Source organism: Aphelocoma coerulescens, chromosome 31, assembly GCF_041296385.1.
Source record: "Aphelocoma coerulescens isolate FSJ_1873_10779 chromosome 31, UR_Acoe_1.0, whole genome shotgun sequence".
Lineage (NCBI taxonomy): Eukaryota > Metazoa > Chordata > Aves > Passeriformes > Corvidae > Aphelocoma > Aphelocoma coerulescens.
In genome coordinates this window covers 1,281,021-1,301,034 of record NC_091044.1, presented here as the reverse complement: position 1 = coordinate 1,301,034, position 20,014 = coordinate 1,281,021, and the positions used below count along the sequence as shown (strand labels likewise).

The window sequence follows — 20,014 nt, the reverse complement described above, 5'->3', positions numbered from 1 at the left end:
GGTCCCTTTTTGAGAACCTTCGAGACCCCCCCCGAGTTTCGGTGCCCCCCCCCCAGATCCTGCAGAGGCCGTGGGGATCGCCGGGGGGGTTGAGGCAATGGGAGCAGCGTCCTTGGGGGGGAGGCTGGGAGGGGTCTCTGGCGGTTTTGGGGGGGGGGTCCTTTGAAGGGGGGAGATTCCCAATGGAGCCGAGGGGCCTCGTCGATGCTCATTAGCATAACCACGCCCACGCGCCGCTTCATTAGCATAGCCCGCCTTTTCCGCGTCACGTGCTCCCGCCCCGCCCCTCCAGCCGCGTATCGCCCCGCCCCTCCCGCGCTGGGCGCGTCCCCATTGGTGGATGCCGCGTCACGTGACCCAGAGCACCGCCCTCCCTTCTCTTCCCGCCCGGCGTTTCCTCTTCCGGCGCGGGGCCCCGCCCCCTCCGCCCCCCGCGGCCTCGCGGCGTCGCCGGAGGAAGAGGAGGGGGAAGAGGAGGAGGAAGAGGAAGAGCTGCGCCACAGGCGGAGGCGGATGGGCACGGTGAGGGGCTGGGGGGCTGCGGGACCGCAGCGGGCTTGGGCGTGGAGGGGGCAGGGTGAGCGATCCGAGCGGGGAGACGCGGCCGGGAGGGAAAGGCGGGCCCTGAGGGGGGCGGCGGGGGAGGGGGGGGGGGGGGAGCGTTTGTGTGGGGGAAGGGGCGCGAGGAGGGGAGTTGTGAGGGGGAAGGGGGGTTTGGGGGTCTTTTGGGATGGGGAGGGGGAGTTTGGGGGTTGTTTGGGATGGTGGGGGGGAGTTTTGGGGGGGTTTTGAGGGGAAGGGGGGGTTTTGGGGTGTTTGAGGGGGAGGGGGGGTTGGGGCTGTTTGTGAGGGGAAAGGGGGGTTTGGGGCTGTTTGTGAGGGGAAGAGAGGATTTTAGGGTGTTTGTGAGGGGAAAGGGGGGTTTGGGGCTGTTTGTTAAGGGAAGAGAGGGGTTTGGGGTGTTTTTGAGGGGAAGGGGAGGGTTTTGGGGTTGTTTGTGAGGAGAAGGGAGGGTTTGGGGCTGTTTGTGAGGGAAAGAGAGGATTTTAGGCTGTTTGTGAGGGGAAGGGAGGGTTTGGGGCTTTTTGTGAGGGGCAGTTTTGGGGGGGTTGGGCAGTTTGTGAGGAGAAAGGGGAGTTTTGGGGTGTTTTTGATGGGTTTGGGGTGGTTTTGAGGGGCAGTTTTGGGCTGGTTTTGAGGGGGGTTTGGGGTGTTTTGAGGGGCGTTTTTGGGCTGGTTTTGAGGGGGGTTTTGGGGGCTGTTAGTGAGGAGAAGGGGGGGTTTTGGGGTGTTTTGGAGGGGCAGTTTTGGGGTGTTTTGAGGGGGGGTTTGGGGGCTGTTTGTGAGGAGAAGGGGAGGTTTTGGGGTGTTTTGAGGAGCAGTTTTGGGGTGTTTTTGAGGGGGGGTTTGGGGGCTGTTTGTGAGGAGAAGGGGAGGTTTTGGGGTGTTTTGAGGGGCATTTTTGGGCTGTTTTGAGGGGCAGTTTTGAGCTGTTTTGAGGGGCAGTTTTGGGCTGTTTTGGGGGTCTCTTTGTGAGGACAAGAGCAGGTTTTGGGGGCTGCTCCTGCGGGGGGAGGGGCGGATTTGGGGATGTGTTTGTGTGGGGGAGGGGACGCGCGTGCGGGAAGGGGGGGAAGGGGGGGTTAATGGGATCACGTGGGGGAGGGGGCGCGGCCGGGCCGTGTTTGGGGGCGGGGTCCGGGGATGTTTGGGGTCCTGACTCCCACCCCCCCCTCTCCCCGGGGGTCTCAGCCCCCCCGCAGGATGGCGGAGGGCTGGTCCGAGTGCCCGGCGCTGGGCCCGGGCTGGCAGCGCCGCGAAGCTTTTCGGAAATCCGGGGCCACCAGCGGCCGCAGCGACACCTACTACAGGAGGTGCCCCTCCCCCAGCCCCGTTTCCCCTTTCCCCAAACCCCCCCTCCCCCCCCCAAGGGCACCGCGGACCGCGGCTGGCGCCGGTTCTGCCCTTTCACCCCCACGTGCAGCTCCCTCCTCCCATCCCCCCGTCAGTTTGGGGGCTTCCCCCTAAGCCCCCACCCCCCAGTGGTGTTTCCGGGGGGGGGTTCAGGGCCCCTTTGCCATCCCCCACCCTCTCCAGGAGCTCCCCGGGGCTGCTTCAGTGTCCCCTCCCCCCCCCCCCGCCTCCCAGCACTGCATCCCCAAATATTTCCAGTGCCCTCAGTTTTGTCCAGGCCATTTTGGGGCTCGGGGGGGGCCTTTTTGGGACCACAGCAGGAGTTTTGGGGTCTCCTGAGCTGTTTTGGGATCTCTCCCACCCTCGCTTTTCCTATTCCTCTCCATTTCCCTTTGGCATCTGGGGGTTCCCTCAGAATCAGTGACCCCTTCCCTCGGTTTTGGGTCCCCTCCCCTCGGTTTTGGGGCCCCTTCCCTGGGTTTTGGGGCCCCCCCCCGTGACCCGAGACCCCCGGCAGCCCCACAGGGCAGAAGTTCCGCAGCAAGATCGAGCTGCGGCGGTTCCTGGGCCCCGGGCACGACCTGAGCAACTTCGACTTCAAATCGGGGCTGCGGCGGCCCGGCCCCAGCCGGGTACGGGGGCTGGAACCCGGGAGGGGCCCTAAAAACGTGGGGAGGGGGTGTGGAAACCCCAAAAGAGCCTGGGGGGCTTGGGGGGTGGGGGAGGGGAAGCTGCAGCTCCCCTGGGGTTAGGGGGGGGTCGTCCCTAAAGTGGGGAGGGGGAGCCCCGTAGCAAGAGAGGAATTGGGGTGGGGGGAGAAAGAAATGGGGCAGACGGGGGTGAGGAGAAGGGGGAAGGCTTGAGGAGACCCTGAACTGGGTGGGCAGGGGGTCCCTAAATTGGGGAGGGACAGTAATGGGGGGGTCCTAAAGCGGGGAGGGGGTCTCTCTCCACCCTGTGACACCCCTCCCCCACCATTTTGTGCTTGTCAGCCCAGGAAGAGCCCCAAATGGGGGGTCCCTAAATTGGGGAGGGACTGTAATGGGGGGGTCCTAAAGCGGGGAGGGGGTCACAAGGGGTTCTCCCTCCACCCTGTGACGCCCCTCCCCCACCATTTTGTGCCTCTCAGCCCAGGAAGAGCCCCAAATGGCGCCTGTCCGCCGGGCCCCTCCCGGAGCCCCCCACAATCGTCAAGAAGGAGGAGGAGGAGGAGGAGGAGGAAGAGGAAGAGGTGGGCGGGGCTGAGACGGACAAGGCCCCGCCCCTGCCACCGGAGGCCCCGCCCACATCGGTGCAGGCCCCGCCCCTCCCTGCACAGGCCCCGCCCCCTCCGGTCGTGGCCCCGCCCCCTCCCGTCCAGGCGCTGCTTCTGCTGGCTCAGGCCACGCCCCCTCCGGTCGAGGACACGCCCCCTCCCGTTGAGGCCACGCCCCCGCCGGAGCCCCCCCTCCGCAGGACCCGGAAGCGGCCGCCCCCGGAGCCCCCCCAGGACGGGGTGGTGGCGTGAGTGGGGGACTGGGGGGGTCCCTGGGGGTCGTGGGGTCCTCCAGGTGGGGGTGGAGGTCCCCTGGAACTCGGTGTGGGGGTGGGGGTCCCGGGGGAGGGTGGGGGGTGCCCAAGAAGGGGTCCCAGGGGAGGGTGGAGGTCCCCAGGAGGGGGTCCCAGAGAAGAGTGGGGGTCCCATGAGAGGGTGGGGGTCCCCAGGAGGGGATCCCAGGGAAGAGTGGGGGTCCCAGGGGAGGGTGGAGGTCCCAGGAGGGGTCCCAGGGGAGGGTGGGTGTCCCCAGGAGGGGGTCCCAGGGGAGGGTGGGTGTCTCCAGGAGGGGTTCCCAAGGAAGAGTGGGGGTCCCAGGGGAGGGTGGGTGTCCCCAGGAGGGGGTCCCAGGGGAGGGTGGAGGTCCCAGGAGGGGTCCCAAGGGAGGGTGGGTGTCCCCAGGAGGGGTCCCAAGGGAGGGTGGGTGTCCCCAGGAGGGGTCCCAGGGGAGGGTGGAGGTCCCCAGGAAGGGGTCCCAGGGAAGAGTGGGGGTCCCATGGGAGGGTGGGGGTTCCCAGGAAGGGGTTCCAGGGGAGGGTGGGGGTCCCATGGGAGGGTAGGGGTCCCAAGGGAGGGTGGGGGTCCCCAGGAGGGGTTCCCAAGGAAGAGTGGGGGTCCCAGGGGAGGGTGGGTGTCCCCAGGAGGGGTCCCAAGGGAGGGAGGGGGTCCCCAGGAGTTCCCTGGGGGAAGTTTTGGGGGGGTCACTGGGGAGAAATCCAGGGTAGGGGGGTTCCCTCGGGGGGGTTGTGGGATCCCTGGGGGCTGGGGGGTGCAGTGGGGCTGTTGGGGTCCCCCTGCCCCCCCCCAAAATGCCGCCCCCTCCCCCGCAGGCTCTGCGCCGGCTGCCAGAGCCTCTTCCCGGGGGTGTCGCTGCCCCCCCAGCGCCGCTGCCGCTGGCTCTGCCCTGACTGCCGTGGTGAGCTTCGGCCTCAGCGCCCTCCTCCTCATCCTCCTCACGCTCCTGCTCCTTCTGAGCCTTTTTCTCCTCTTTCAGAGCTTTTTCTCTCTTTTTCTCCTCCTCATTTCCCTCTTCTCCTTGTCTTTCGTTCCCTGCGGTTTTTTCCCACCATCATCATCATCCCCTGAGCTGCTTCCACCCTGTGATTATCCTGATTTTATTCCTCTGGAACTTCCTCCTCCTCCTCCCTGATCCTTCCTTGCCTCCTTTTTCCTCTGTTTTGGACCATCCTGGGGAGCGGCGCCGAGGGGGGAGGGGAAAGGGGAGGGCTCTGGGGGGAGATCCCAGGTAAATTGGGGTGACCCTGACCCCCTTCCTCCATCTCCCCCCAGCCCAGAGACGAGACTTCAACCGGGAGCAGCGATTCTACAAGGTACCCCCAGTCCTTTGGGGGGGGTTTGGGGGGGCTGCCGTGCCCCTGGGTGTTCCCCAGTCCCTCAGGGTGGGGATTTTGGGGGGCTGCTGTGCCCCTGGGTGTTCCCCAGATCCCTTGGGTGGGGATTTGGGGGGCTGCCATGCCCCTGGGTGTTCCCCAGTCCCTCAGGGTGGGGGTTTTGGGGGGCTGCCATGCCCCTGGGTGTTCCCCAGTCCCTCAGGGTGGGGCTTTGTGGCACTGCCGTGCCCCCCCAGATCCCTCGGGGGTGGTTTGGGGGCTGGCATGCCCCCCTATATCCCTCAGGGGTGGTTTGGGGGCTGGCATGCCCCCCTATATCCCTCAGGGGTGGTTTGGAGGGCTGCCGTGCCCCCCCCAGGTCCCTCAGGGGGGGTTTGGGGGGCTGCCGTGCCCCTGGGTGATCCCCAGTCCCTCAGGGTGGAGGTTTGGGGCGCTGCCGTGCCCCCCCAGATCCCTTGGGTGGGGCTTTGTGGCACTGCCGTGCCCCCCCAGATCCCTCGGGGGTGGTTTGGGGGCTGGCATGCCCCCCTATATTCCTCAGGGTGGGGCTTTGTGGCATTGCCGTGCCCCCCCAGTCCTTCAGGGGGGTGGTTTGGGGGCTGGCGTGCCCCCCCAGACCCCTCAGGGTGGGGCTTTGGGGTGCTGCTGTGCTCCCCCAGTCCTTCAGGGGGGTGGTTTGGGGGCTGGCGTGCCCCCCTAGATGCCTCAGGGGGGGTTTCAGGGGGCTGCCGTGCCCCCCCAGATCCCTCAGGGTGGGGCTTTGTGGCGCTGCCGTGCCCCCCCAGATCCCTTGGGTGGGGCTTTGTGGCGCTACCGTGCCCCCCCAGATCCCTCAAAGGGGGGGTTGTGGCGCTGCCGTGCCCCCCCAGACCCCTGACCCCCCCTCCCCACAGCGGGTGGGCTGCGGCTCGTGCCAGGCCTGTCGCATCCCCGAGGACTGCGGCATCTGCAGCGCCTGCGCCCGCAACCCCCCCGGGGGCCCCTCCGGGCCCGGCCCAACCCCCAAGTGCCTCCTGCGCCGCTGCCTGCGCATCGTCAAGAAGGTACCACCCCCCCAGTGCCACTGTCACCCCCCCAGTGCCACCAGCACCCCCTCCTCGTGTCCCCCTCCCTCCCCCGCGGGTGTCACCCACACCCCTGGGCCGCTGCTGCGCTGGGTGTGCCCCTTGCCACCTCTTTGTCACCTCCTTGGTGTCCCCTCCTTGGTGTCCCCTCCTTCGTTGTCTGAGGACACCCTCGTTAATTAACGTTCGCCCGTGCTAATTAAACGTTTGCTGTGTTAATTAACGTAACTGTGATACCCCTCGTGGCTGGGTGTTCCTGGGTGTCACCCCACGTTACCTGGGGGTGTCCCAAGCTGGTGTCACCCCCACGTTCCCTGGAGGGCCTGGGTGTGGCTCCTGCGCTCTCTGCCTGGTCCCTGTCCCGCTGTCCCCTGGCTGTGGCTGTACTTTGTCCCGTTTTGTCCCGTTTTGTCCCGTTTTCTCCCGTTTTCTCCCGTTTTCTCCCGTTTTCTCCCGTTTTCTCCCGTTTTCTCCCGTTTTCTCCCGGATTTTCCCATGTTTTCCCATGTTTACCTGTGTTCTCCCACCTTCTCCCATATCCTGCCATCGTCACCTGAGCCCCGTCCTCCCCTATCCTGGTTGTGGCTGCACATTCATCCACGTTATCCCACGTTATCCCACATTTTCCCGTGTTTTTCCCCATTTTCCCGTGTTCTCTGACGTTCCCCCGTGCTGTGCCCCGTGTCCCCGCAGGGCCTGGGCTGCGGCTCCTGTCCCCTGTCTGTGGTTGCACGTTTTCCCATATTCTCCTATTTTCTCCTATATTCTCCCATATTCTCCCATATTCTCCCATATTCTCCCACATTTTCCCATTTTTTCCCATTTTCTCCTATTTTCTCCCCTTTTCTCCCACGTTATCCCACACTCTCCCCTGTTGTGCCCCGTGTCCCTGCAGGGCCTGGGCTGCTGCCCCTGTCCTTGTGTCCCCCTGTCCCCTGTCTGTGGCTGTGCATTTTCCCATTTTCTCCCATTTTCTCCCCTTTTCTTCCATTTTTTCCCATGTTCTCCCACACTCTCCCGTTGTTCCCTGTGTCCCGCAGGGCCTGGGCTGCTGCCCCTGTCCCCTGTCTGTGGTTGCACATTTTCCTCTTTTCTCCCCCTTTTCTCCCCCTTTTCTCCCCCTTTTCTCCCCCTTTTCTCCCCCTTTTCTCCCCCTTTTCTCCCCCTTTTCTCCCCCTTTTCTCCCCCTTTTCTCCCCCTTTTCTCCCCCTTTTCTCCCCCTTTTCTCCCCCTTTTCTCCCACGTTTTCCCCTGTTTTCCCACACTCTCTGGCGCTGTGCCCCGTGTCCCCGCAGGGCCTGGGCTGCTGCCCCTGTCCCGTGTCTGTGGTTGCACATTTTCCCATATTCTCCTATTTTCTCCCATATTTTCCCATATTTTCCTATTTTCTCCCCTTTTCTCCCAACGTTTTCCCATGTTCTCCCACACTCTCCCGTTGTGTCCCGTGTCCCCACAGGGCCTGGGCTGCTGCCCCTGTCCTGTGTCCCCCTGTCCCGTGTCTGTGGTTGCACATTTACCCATATTCTCCTATTTTCTCCCATATTTTCCCATATTTTCCCATTTTCTCCCCTTTTCTCCCCCATTTTCCCGTGTTTTCCCACACTCTCCGGCGCTGTTCCCCGTGTCCCGCAGGGCTGGGCTGCGGTTCCTGTCCCGTGTCTGTGGCTGTGCATTTTCCCATTTTCTCCCATTTTCTCCCATATTCTCCCATATTTTCCCATTTTCTCCCCTTTTCTCCCATATTCTCCCACATTTTCCCATTTTCTCCCCTTTTCTCCCCCATTTTCCCGTGTTATCCCACACTCTCCGGCGCTGTTCCCCGTGTCCCGCAGGGCTGGGCTGCGGCTCCTGTCCCGTGTCTGTGGCTGTGCATTTTCCCATTTTCTCTTATATTCTCCCATTTTCTCCCATATTCTCCCACATTTTCCCATATTTTCCCATTTTCTCCCCTTTTCTCCCCCATTTTCCCATGTTTTCCCACACTCTCCGGCGCTGTTCCCCGTGTCCCCGCAGGGCCTGGGCTGCGGCTCCTGCGCCGGCTGCCTGAGCACCGAGGACTGCGGCAGCTGCTGCATCTGCCTGCGCCGGCTGCAGCCGGGCCTCAAGCGCCAGTGGCGCTGCCTGCGGCGCCGCTGCCTGCGCCCCAAGGTGGGACCCCCCCCCAAATTCACCCTCCCCTCCCCCCTCGAGCGCCTCGGGGACCCCCTGGCACCTCCTGATGTCCCCTCCTGACTCCCCCACCCTGTGTTGTCCCCCCACCCCCCCCAGAAAGCCAAGGCGGCCAAGAAGACCCAGAGTCCGCGGCCCCCGGCAGAGGTGAGTGCGGGACCCCCGCGGGTGGCACAGCCGGGACCCCTGGGTGTCCTGGGGGGTGGGGTTGGACCCCTGGGTGTCCCCCCCCTCACCCCCATTTCCCCCTCAGAAGTGGAAGCCCCCCGTGGAGAGGGAGCCCGGTGACGCCTCCAGCACCCGGCAGAGAGTGAGTGGGACCCCACCCCCCCCTCCCCGAGCACATCCGGGACCCCTCCCCCCCAGCCCCTCCCCCCGCCCCCCCCGGCACTGACCCCCCTCCCTCCCAGAAGCCGCTGACCAAGGGGAAGGAGAAGAAGAAGCCGGGGCGACCCCCGAAGCCCCCCGGGCCCCGCGGTGGGGCTGGGGTGAGTGACAGCCCCTGGCTCCGCCCCCGTCCCTTAGCCCCGCCCCCTCTGCCCCTGGCCCCGCCCCTCCCGGGGCAGCTATTAGGGGCGGGGGGGGGGGGAGGAGGGAGAGCCGTAATGCCCTTAATATAAGGGCCTGAAAAAGGGGGCAATATTGGGGTGCGGGTACCGTAATTATCCTAAAGGCTGTCCTAGGTTCTAATGTTGGGGTTCCGGCTGTGGGATATTGGGGTGCGGGTACCGTAATTATCCTAAAGGCATCCCCTAATGCTGGGGTTCAGGGTGTGGGATATTGGGGTGCGGGTACCGTAATTATCCTAAAGGCTGTCCCAGCCCCCAGTGCTGGGGTTCAGGCCATGGAATATTGGGGTGCGGGTACCGTAATTACCCTAAAGCTAGCCCCTAATGCCGGGGTTCAGGCTGTGGAATATTGGGGTGCGAGTACCGTAATTATCCTAAAGGCAGCCCCTAATGCTGGGGTTCAGGGTGTGGGATATTGGGGTGCAGGTACCGTAATTATCCTAAAGCCAGCCCCTCATGCTGGGGTTCAGGCTGTGGAATATTGCGGTGCAGGTACCGTAATTATCCTAAAGGCTGTATCAGCCCCTAATGCTGGGGTTCAGGCTGTGGGATATTGGGGCGCAGGTACCATAATTATCCTAAAGGTTGTTCCAGCCCCCAGTGCTGGGCTTCAGGCCTTGGGAATATTGGGGTGCAGGTACCGTAATTATCCAAAAGGCTGTTCTAGCCCCTAATGCTGCGGTTCAGGCTGTGGGATATTGGGGTGCAGGTACCATAATTATTCTAAAGCCAGCCCCTAATGCTGGGGTTCAGGCTGTGGGATATTGGGGTGCAGGTACCATAATTATTCTAAAGCCAGCCCCTAATGCTGGGGTTCAGGCTGTGGGATATTGGGGTGCAGGTACCGTAATTATCCAAAAGGCTGTCCTAGCCCCTAATGCTGGGGTTCAGGCTGTGGGATATTGGGGTGCAGGTACCATAATTATTCTAAAGCCAGCCCCTAATGCCGGGGTTCAGGCCATGGAATGTTGGGGTGCAGGTACCGTAATTATCCTAAAGCCAGCCCCTCATGCTGGGGTTCAGGCTGTGGAATATTGGGGTGCAGGTACCGTAATTATCCTGAAGCCAGCCCCTCAGGCTGGGGTTCAGGACATGGAATATTGGGGTGGAGGTACCGTAATTATCCTAAAGGCTGTCCCAGGGCCTAATGACGGGGTTCAGGCTGTGGAATATTGGGGTGCAGGTACCGTAATTATCCTAAAGGCTGTCCTAGGTCCTAATGTTCGGGTTCCGGCTGTGGGATATTGGGGCGTGGGTACCATAATTGTCCTAAAGCCAGCCCCTCATGCTGGGGTTCAGGCTGTGGGATACTGGGGTGCGGGTACCGTAATTATCCTAAAGGCTGTCCCAGCCCCCAATGCTGGGGTTCAGGCCATGGAATATTGGGGTGCAGGTATCGTAATTATCCTAAAGGCTGTCCCAGCCCCCAATGCTGGGGTTCAGGCCATGGAATATTGGGGTGCAGGTACCGTAATCACCGTATGAGCTGTTCCAAGGCTGAGCATTGGGGTTCAGCGCATTCAACCCCCACGAATTGTGGGGTGCCGCTACCGTAATACCCCTAATGCTGGGGTCAGGACACTGTGACAGCCCAAGAGCTGTTCACAGCTGTCGGGGGGCTCGGAGCGACCCTGACTGTGGGGTTCAGGTACCCCAACACCGCTGATAGCAGGGTTTGGTTACCATGAAGCTGACCAGAGGCTCTGAGCGACCCCGACTGTGGGGTTGGGGCGCTGTGACACCCCAAAATAATGGGGTTCAGGTACCCCAACACCGCTGTGACACCCCAAAATAATGGGGTTCAGGTACCCCCTAAGAGTAGGGCTTGGTTACCATAAATCTCCTAGTAAGTGCTCCAGGTTGAAAAGCAGGGTCCAAGGAACCCTGGTAGTGGGGTGCAGATACCGTCATGCCCCAGATAACGGGGGGCAGGGTTTGGTTACCCTGATGCTCCTAATTACCCCTCCAGGTTTAATTAGCTCCGAGGTACCCTCATAGCAGGGTGTCGATACCGTAATACCCCACATACTGGGGCTCAGATACCTTAATGCCTCTAATAGCTGCTCCCACTCAATATCCGCCTTCGGCCTAACGCGCTGCTGCCCGGCTGCCGTAATACCCCTAATACCGCCGCATCTACCGTAACGTTCCTAATAGCTGCTCCTGCACTAACATCCCCCCTCCCCCCCCCTTCCCGCGGTGGGTCTTGGGGACATTTGGGGACCCCCGGGGGTGACGCCGCTCTCTGCCGGCAGCGGGGGGTGCGGAGCCGGGCCAGCCGGCGCTGCGGGGTGTGCGCAGCCTGCCGGCGCCCGGCCGACTGCGGCCGCTGCGACTTCTGCCGGGACAAGCCCAAGTTCGGGGGGCAGAACCTCAAGCGCCAGAAGTGCCGCTGGAGGCAGTGCCTGCGCTGTGCTATGGTGGGTGCCCCCTCCCCCCCCCCCCCAGTGCTTCCTCCCAGTAACCTCCCAGTAACCTCCCAGCAAGCCCCAGCCATCCTCTCCGCTCCCTTCCTCGGCGACCCGACTCTTTCGGCTGGGGAAACTGAGGCACGCGCAAGGCTCGGGCTCCCCCCACACCCCACCCCCCCCGGGCGCGTGGCCCAGTTTGGACCAGTATGGACAAGTTTGGGATGGGAGGAGGGGGTTGGTTGGCAGCCAGGTTGGCTCCTGGACGCCTGGGTCCTGTTTTTGTGGGGGGGGGTCACCCAGACGCCTGGGTCCTTCTGCATCGCTTGGCTTTGGGGGGCTCACCCTGGGTTTTTTTGGGGGGGGTGGGGGTCCCTCGGAGGGGGGGTGTTCCTGCATCTGTGCCCCCTCCCCAATCCGCATCCTTCCCCCCTTGGAATTCGGGGTGCCCCAGCCCCTCTGAGGTCTCTCTCCTGGCGCAGAGGCGGCTGCTGCCGGTGGGGGGGGGTCGCTGGGGGCCCCCCTGGAGCGGCCGCCCCCTCCCCTCGTCCAGGCCCCGCCGCCGCCGGCCCCCCCGGCCCCCCCGCGCCGCCGCCCGGAGCCGCCGCCTGCCCCGCCCCCCCCGCAAGGTAACGGGACCCCCCCTCTGCTCAGGGGGGACCCCAAAATGCTCCTCTGACCCCCATGGGAGCCTCACCCCCCCCCCAAAGACCTCCACCCCCCTCCCCCCTTGGCTGTGCTCGCTTTGCTGCTTCGCTCTGCATGGACCCTCCCCCCCTCGGGGGACCCAGGCGTCGGGGGAGGGGACCCAGGTGTCCCCCCCACGGGAGGGGCCTTGGGGGAGGGTTTTGGGGACCCCCAGCTGCCTCGGACCCACACCTCCCCCCCCCCGTGACCCCAATGCTTGTGTGTGCCTCAGTTTCCCCACGGGGGATGAGGTGGGGGGGAAGGGTCCTCCCCAGCCACCCGGGTCCCTTTTTAGGGGGTGGGGGTCCCTCCCAGACACTTGAGTCTCCTGTCTGGGGGACTGGGGGTCCCACCTGGCTGCCGGGGGGGGTCCCCCTGACGTGCCCCTCCCCCTCTGTGCCCTCCCCCACAGGACAAGGAGGAGCCGCTGGGGGGGGCTGAGCAAGGCCCCGGGCCCCTCCCGGGACCCCCCCTGCGCCTCTGCCCCGTCAAGGAGGAGGTGGGACCCCTCCCCCGCCTCGAGGTGAGACCCTCCGGCCGCTTGGGACCCTCCCTGGACACCTGGGGGCCCCCCCTAACCCCCCCCCGCCCCCCAGGACCCCCGCCTGGGGCTCCTCATCGCCTCGGCCCCCCGCCTCAAAGGGGCCCCCCCGGAGCCCAGCGCCGCCCCCGAAAGGGTGAGTGGGACCCCGAGCACCCCCTGAGCCCCCCTCAGGGTGCTTGGGACCCCCCCCCCCCCCCCTTAACGCCCCTTCCCCCCCTTTTCCAGCCCCCCCCGGGGGATTTGGGGGTCCTGATCGCCGCCACCCCCCGCGTGAAGCAGGAGCAGCCGCAGCCCAGCGCGTCCCTGGTGCCGGTAAGGGGGGGGGGGGCTCTGAGGTTTTGGGGGGGTGGGGAGGGGGTCCCTGACACCCCCAACCCCTTCCTGAGCCTCTGCTGTCACCGCCAGGTGCCCCCCCGGCCTCCCCCCGCCCCGCTGGTGGTGCTGGATGAGAGCGAGGAGGAGGAGGAGGAAGAGGAGGAGGGAGGCAGCCGAGTGGTGAGGAAAGGGGGGGGGGACCCTCGGGGAGGGGGGGCTTGGAGAATTTAGGGGGTCCTGAGGGTCTTCGGAGTGTCCTGGGGGGGCTCTCGATGGGTTGAGGGGGTTCTGGAGGGGTTGGGGGTGTCCTGGGGGGGGCTTTAGAGGGGATGGGTGAGGGGGATTTTGGGGGGGGGGGAGTGGCACCCTGAGAAATGGGACCTTGAGGGGGGGGAGGGGTTTTGGAGAAGGGGGTTTTTGGGGGGGGGGGGAGGGTTTTGGGGTCCTGGGGAGCTGAGGAAGGGGTTTTTGGGAGGGGTTTTGGGGTCCTGGGGAGCTGAGAAAGGGGTTTTTGGGATGGGGGGGAGGGGTTTCGGGGGGGGGGAGGGGCTTGGCGAGCTGGGGAAGGGGTTTCTGGGGGGGGAGGGGTTTGGGGAGCTGGGGAAGGGGTTTTTGGGAGGGGTTTTGGGGTCCTGGGGAGTTGAGGAAGGGTTTTTTTGGGGGGGGAGGGTTTTGGGGTCCTGGGGAGTTGAGGAAGGGGTTTTTGGGGGGGGGGTTTGGGGTCCTGGGGAGCTGAGGAAGGGGTTTTTTTGGGGGGAGGGTTTTGAGGTCCTGGGGAGCTGGAGAAGAGCTTTTTGGGAGGATTTTGGGGTTTCTGGGAGGCTCCTTGGCCTTTTAGGGGTGGCCTCGAAGCCGGCGGTGGGGGGTGGGGTGGTTTAGAATGGGGGAGGATCCTTCTGGCTGAGAGGGGGGGGAGGGGGGAGATGAATCGCGAGGTTCTTGGGGGGGGGGGGGGGAAGCTCCGAGCGTCCCCCTCACACCATTAACCCCTTCTCCCCCGCAGCCCCTCCCGCTGCCCCCCGCCCCCCAGCTCTGGCCCGGCTCCTTCCTGGAGGAACTGGCCGAGATCCCCCTCCCGGCGCACTGGGGGGTGGTGGGGGGCGATGGCGGCGGCCCCGGGCCTTGCCCGGCTCGGGGCTTGCGGCTCGTTCAGCGCTGCCCTCGCTCGCCCATGGCCGCGGCCGCCGTGCTGCTGAACCCGGGGCTGGCGTTCCGGGTGTTGGTGGCCCGTGGCCGCCCGGTGCCCCCCGGGCACGAGGTGCTGGCCCGGCGCCCCCCCCTGCGCTCCGTGCTCGACCTGGTGGAGCTGCTCTGTGACCTGGAAGCCTACGGGCCCTGCCCGGGACCCCCGGGACCCCCGGCCCGGCCCCCCGCCCCCCGCTGCCACGTGCTGGTGAGGGGGGGGCGAAGCTGCCGGCCCTGCCTGATGCTGGCGGGGGTGGGGCACTGAGGGAGGGGAGGGGGCGGGGGGGGGATTTGAGGAGGGGGGATGGGAGCGAAGGATGTGGGAAAATGGATTTGGGGAGGGGGATGTTGGTGGGAAGGAAATGGGGATGATGGAGGTGGTGGGGGAAGGGAAACCCAATGGAAAAGGAGCCAAAATTTGGAGGAGGGGGTGGGGAGGGGGTTGGGAAGTGAGGGTTGAGGTGGAGTTGGGGGTGGAGCAAATCGGGGGACAAAATTTGGGGGGGAAGGAAGGAAGGAAAAGGAGGGGAAAAAAGTGGTGGGGGGGGAACTAAAATGGGGGGGGTGTGGGCGTGGGGAGGAGGGTTTGGGTGTTGCACCTTTGGGGCGGGGAGTGGATTTGGGGATGGAGCCCGAGGGTGCGGTGGGGGAGGGGCGCCGGCGTTCCGGGGGTCCCCGGGGGGGGTCCCCAGGGTGGGACTGGCACCCCTCGACTCCCCGAGAGGCACCGGGAGATCCCGGGGTGCCCCCCAGGCTTGGGGGATCCAGGACCCCGCCGTGGGGGGGGTTCAGGGGGACCCCAGGGTCACACCCCGATTTTGGGGACCCCCGCTGCCCCCCGCCCCTCCCCCAGTGACACCACGAGGCTGAGGGACCCCAGCAGTGGCATTTCGGGCGGGGGGGGGGGGGAGGAGGGGGGAGGGGAGTCCCCAGATTGGTACCACTCCCCCCGCTTGGTTTCCCAGGGATATTGGGGTGCCCCCAGCACCCATTTCGGGGGGGGTTCACCCCCCCCACCCCCAGCTTTGGGGACATCAGGTTTATGGGGCCCCGAGTTCGTTCGTTCTCCCGTTTCCCCCAGTGCCATACTGGGGCCCCTCCCCCACCCCACCCCCCCCACCCTTCCCCCAGAGCTTCTATTTTTGACACTGGAACCGCCTCCCGAAATGGGGGCGCGGCCCCTTTAAGAGCCCTGCCCTTCCCCCACACCCCCCGTAGAGATTTAAGGGTCCTGTTCAAGGCGCGGGGAGGGGGCGTGGCTCTCCCGGGCCACGCCCCCTCGGGCTAGGCCACGCCCCCTCTGGCTAGGCCCCGCCCACTCGCGCCTCTCCCCTGCTGTTGCTCCCCTCGGGCCACGCCCCTTTCGCGCTGAGGGGGCGTGGCCTGTGCTGCTTAAGCCACGCCCACCCTTTGCCCCTCCCCTTCCCCCCCCCCGCGCTGCCTTCAGGGAGATTCGCGCCGAAGCCATAGCCCCGCCCCCCCTCGGCCCCGCCCCCCCCCCGGCAGAATTTAAAGAGACCGCGAGGAATTATTTTTGTTAAAAGTAATAAAAAAGTTTTAAGGAGAAAAAGAAATCCCGTAGTCCTTGAGAAAGGGGCGGGGGGGGGGGGGTCCCGAGGGGAACCCCAGATTTGAGGGGGGGGTCTCACCTCCCTCCCCCAAACACCTTCTCCAGCAGCCGCCGGGGGGGCGCGGCCGGGGGGGGCCGAGCTTTGCGCCCCCAGATCTCCTCCTCGGTGGGTCTTTGGGTGAAGCCCCAGGTCGGGGGAGGGGCCGCGGGCTCTCCGGAGGTTTTGGGGGGGTCTTTGGTGGCTTTGGGGGCGCGGCGGGCGTAGAACCCCCCCTCGCGCTTGGCCTGGGCCACCTCGGCCCGCAGGCGCTGGGCCCGGACCTGGCGCTCGTAGCTGAGCCGCTCGCTCAGGTGGGGCCACCGGAACCCGGGCAGGTACTGGGGGGGAAGGGGGGATGGGCAGAGGTCAGGGGACCCCCAACAGCCTCAGACACCCCCTCCCCCCATCAGGGTTTGGGGGGGCTCAAACCCCCCCCCTCACCTGCTGGAGGAAGGGTCCCCAGTACAGCCCAGCCCCCACCCCGCAGGCTGTCCCCTCCCCCCATCCTCCCGCCACCCCCTCAAGCCCCCCCCCGCCCCAGTGTCGGGGACCCCCTTGAACCCCAAACCCCCCATGGGTCACCAGCATCCAAGACCCCCCAAAAAACGACCCAGGCCTCCCCCAACCCCCCTTCCCATAAAGGATTCCCATTGCCCAGGAACCCACAGGTGCCCCCCCCCCACCCTCTGCCCTCCCCCGGGGCACCCAAGGGTCTGAGCCCCCCCAAACCCCCCCTAAAAGGGTTCTGGACCACCCAGGACCCCCTTGGGTCCCCCCAGGGCACCCAAGGGTCTGAGCCCCCCCAACAGGAATCCAAACCCCCCAACCCCCCCTAAAAGGGTTTTGGACCACCCAGGTCCCTTGGGTCCTCCCAGGGGTACCCAAGGGTCTGAGCCCCCCCCAGCAGGGATCCAAGACCCCCCAAACTCCCCCTAAAAGGGTTCTGGACCACCCAGGGCCCCCTCGGGTCCCCCCAGGGCACCCAAGGGTCTCAGCCCCCCCAGCACGGCCCCAAACCCCCCCTAAAAGGGTTTTGGACCACCCAGGACCCCCTCGGGTTCCCCCAGGGCACCCAAGGATCTGACCCCCCCCAAACCTCCCCCTAAAAGGGTTTTGGACCACCCAGGACCCCCTCGGGTCCCTCCGGGGCACCCAAGGGTCTGAGCCCCCCCAGCACGGACCCAAACCCCCCCTAAAGGGGTTCTGGACCACCCAGGACCCCCTCGGGTGCCTCTGGGGCACCCAAGGGTCTGACCCCCCCCAGCATGGACCCAAACCCCCCCCAAAAGGGTTCTGGACCACCCAGGAGCCCCTCGGGTCCCCCCAGGGGAACAAAGGGTCTGAGCCCCCCCCAGCACGGACTCAAACCCCCCAAACCCCCCCTAAAAGGGTTTTGGACCACCCAGGACCCCTTCGGGTACCCCCAGGGGAACGGTCTGAGCCCCTCCAGCACGGACCCAAACCCCCCCCAAAAAGGTTTTGGACCACCCAGGACCCCCTCGGGTTCCCCCGGCGCACCCAAGGGTCTGAGCCCCCCCCAGCACGGACCCAACCCCCCCCCAAAAGGGTTCTGGACCACCCAGGACCCCCTCGGGTGCCTCTGGGGCACCCAAGGGTCTGACCCCCCCCAGCATGGACCCAAACCCCCCCCAAAAGGGTTCTGGACCACCCAGGACCCCCTCGGGTCGCCCCCCCCCCCCCGGCACCTTGATGCTCCAGCAGTGGTGGCGGAAGGGGCTGCGGGGCCGGGGGGCCATGGGGGCCCCGTGCAGGATTTTGGCCGCGCGTTTGGCCGCCCGCTTGTCCCGGAATTCCACCCAGCCCTCGGCGAACGCCACCGCCGGGGGCCCCCCCGGGCGCTGCCGCCGCCGCCGCACGGACCCTCCTGGGGGGGGGGGGGGGGCGAGGTGAGAAAGGGGGGGGCTGAGACCCCCCTCCCCCGGGAGGGCTGAACCCCCCCAGCTTGGGGGGCTGAACCCCCCTCAAGGCTGTCACTGACCTGGGAGGGGACCTGACCCCCCCTCCCCCCCCCCCCATTCTGTACCTGAGGGGCTCCGTGGGGACACCCAGCTCCCCTCCAGCCCCCCCTGAGCCCCCCCTGAGCCCACCAGGGTGCCCTGACACCCCCTCCCCACCCACTGCCGGTGCCAGGAGGGGGCTCTGTGGGACCCCCTGGCACCCCAGGACCCCCCTCCCCAGGACCCCCGGACTCACCGCGGGGCTGCAGGAAGACCCTGCCCAGCTCCCCGTGCGGCCGCAGCAGCGCCCGGGCCTGGCGGGGCCCGAAGCCCGGCGGGAGGAAGGACAAGTACAGCACCCCCGGCACCACCGGCTTTGGGGGGGGGTCCTCGGGACCCTCCTCTTCCTCCTTCTCCTTTTCTTCTTCCTCCTCCTCCTTCTCCTCCTCCTCTTCCTCCTCGCCCGTCCCGTGAGGGTCCCGCTCGGCCCCGGCCATCTGCGATGGGCAGGAGGGAGTTAAAGGGGGGCGGCCACCCCCAGAATCTGCCGCACCCCCGACTCCCCCCCCGCCCCCCCCCGGGACCCCCAAAGGGCCCCCCCGGAGCCGCCCCCCCCCCGCACCCCGACAGCGCTGCCGCTCGCCGTCGTAAAACACTAACACAGCCGTAAAGTGCCGCTAGCCCGGGCCGGGAGAGTCGCGGAAAAGCCGTAAAGCGCGGGGGGCGTGGCTTAGGGAATGGGGCGTGGTTTCACTCGGGGGCGTGGCTCGCGCTGGGGGCGTGGCCTGGCGGCGGCGGGAAGCGCGCGCCGCGGTTTGGGCGGGAACGGCTGAGGGGGGGTTTTGGCGGGAACGGTCCCGCCCGCTCTGGGCCCCATCGAACCCCCCCCGGGGCTCCCCGACACCCCCTCTGGGACCCACCGACCCCTGCCCGGGGCCCATCAAACCACCCGGGACCCACTGACCCACCCCGGGCCCACCGACCCCTGCCCGGGGCCCATCAAACCACCCGGGACCCACTGACCCACCCCGGACCCACTGACCCCTGCCTGGGGCCCATCAAACCACCCGGGACCCACTGACCCTCCCCAGGAGCCACCGACCCCTGCCCGGGGCCCATCAAACCACCCGGGACCCACTGACCCTCCCCAGGACCCACCGCCCCCTGCCCGGGGCCCATCAAACCACCCGGGACCCACTGACCCACCCCGGGCCCACTGACCCCCCCAGAGCCACTGACCCCCCCTCTGGGACTCACTGACACCCCCCCAGAGCCACCGACCCCCCCTCCGGGACTCACTGACCCCCCTCGGGGCCCACCGACCCCTCCCTGGGACCCACTGACCCCTGCCCGGGGCCCATCAAACCACCGGGGACCCACTGACCCCCCCCCCCCCCGCCTCCGGGACCCCCCCCCCCCCCCATCCGGGACCCACTGACCCCCCCCTCCGGGACCCACTGACCCCTCCCCAGGACCCATCAAACCACTCGGGACCCACTGACCCTCCCCAGACCCACTGACCCTCCCCAGACCCACTGACCCCCCCCTCCGGGACCCACTGACCCCTCCCCAGGACCCATCAAACCACTCGGGACCCACTGACCCTCCCCAGACCCACTGACCCCCCCCCCCCCAGACCCACTGACCCCCCGGCACCCACTGCCCCCCCCTGCAGTCCCTCAGCCCCCCCACCAGTGCCCCCTCCTTGTCCCTCCAGGTCCCCTCAGCCCCCCCACGTTCCCCCCGATCCCCCAAAGTCCCCTCAGCCCCCCCGTGTCCCCCCCTCCTCTGGTGCTGGGGGGGGTCCCGGCTGCGGCTGAGCAGTGGATTATCCCCCCACCCCCCCTAATCCGGCAGCTGGGGGGGATTAGGGCCCTCCCGGCCCCCCCAAGTCCCCCGAGGGGCTCAGCCCCACCGTGGGACCCCCAGGGGATGTGTTGGGGGGGGGGACACACCCCTAATCCCCCTCACCGCCACCCCCCCCGCAATAATTAACATCTGGTTTAATTGGGGGGGGGGCCCGGGGGATTGCGGGAGTTCGGCCAAGCCGGGCTGGGGGGGGGGGGGCCCTCCCTTCCCCATCAGCATCTGGAGGGACCCCGGGGGGGGGGATTTGGGGGGGATTTGGGGGGAGGCAGGACAGGGGCGGCCCCCACCCCGCAGTCCCCAGCGGCTGCGCAGGGAGCGGAGCACCCACAGCCCAGGTGAGCGGGATTTGGGGGGTGCTGGGGACCCCCAAACCTCCCTCCGAGGTGGGCACCGACCCCCCCCACCCCATGGGGAGCTGCCCCCCCACGCTGGGGGCGGCCCTGCCCCACGGGGTGTCCCCCCCCCCCCGCCCCAGTGGGTGTCGTTACCCCCTCCCCACCCCACAGAGATTTCCCCCCCCCATAGGGGTCCCCCCACCCCGAGGGGTCCCCCCCCACCGGGGGTCCCCGTGCCCCCCCAGCCCCCACCTCTGCCCCACGGGGTACCACCCCTACCGCCCACTCAGGTAACCCCACCGGGGGTCCCCCTGCCCCCCCAGCCCCCACTTCTGCCCCACGGGGTACCACCCCCACTGCCCACCCTGGTGACCCCACCGGGGGTCCCGTGCCCCCCCAGCCCCCACCTCTGCCCCACGGGGTACCGCCCCCACCGCCCACCCTGGTGACCCCACCGGGGGTCCCCGTGCCTCCCCACCCCGCCCCACGGGGAGCCACCTC

General features: G+C 67.0%; 2 protein-coding genes across 3 annotated transcripts; one reads left to right on the top strand and one right to left on the bottom strand.

Moving 5' to 3' along the window:
- Positions 1-419: 419 nt before the first annotated feature.
- Positions 420-14,006, top strand: LOC138100377 (methyl-CpG-binding domain protein 1-like). The gene is given in 17 exon segments (XM_068998204.1): positions 420-522; positions 1,753-1,874; positions 2,432-2,546; positions 3,044-3,417; positions 4,279-4,364; positions 4,739-4,779; positions 5,694-5,843; positions 7,878-8,012; positions 8,133-8,180; positions 8,287-8,343; positions 8,444-8,521; positions 10,858-11,022; positions 12,110-12,277; positions 12,279-12,374; positions 12,467-12,553; positions 12,647-12,736; positions 13,560-14,006. Coding segments are annotated over 17 exon segments (2,268 nt in total). The 5' UTR covers positions 420-513.
- Positions 14,007-15,330: 1,324 nt separating this feature from the next.
- Positions 15,331-18,029, bottom strand: ABT1 (activator of basal transcription 1). 2 transcript variants are annotated; one of them, XM_068998155.1, is made up of 4 exons: positions 17,970-18,029; positions 17,566-17,806; positions 17,058-17,236; positions 15,331-15,689 (listed from the first exon to the last, which is right to left on the bottom strand). In XM_068998155.1, exons 2-4 carry the CDS (start codon positions 17,804-17,806, stop codon positions 15,387-15,389), a joined length of 723 nt encoding a protein of 240 aa, XP_068854256.1. In that variant the 5' UTR covers positions 17,970-18,029; the 3' UTR covers positions 15,331-15,386. The 2 variants fall into 2 exon arrangements, with proteins under 2 accessions (XP_068854256.1, XP_068854255.1); XM_068998154.1 differs by having other exon boundaries at positions 17,932-18,001.
- Positions 18,030-20,014: the final 1,985 nt, after the last annotated feature.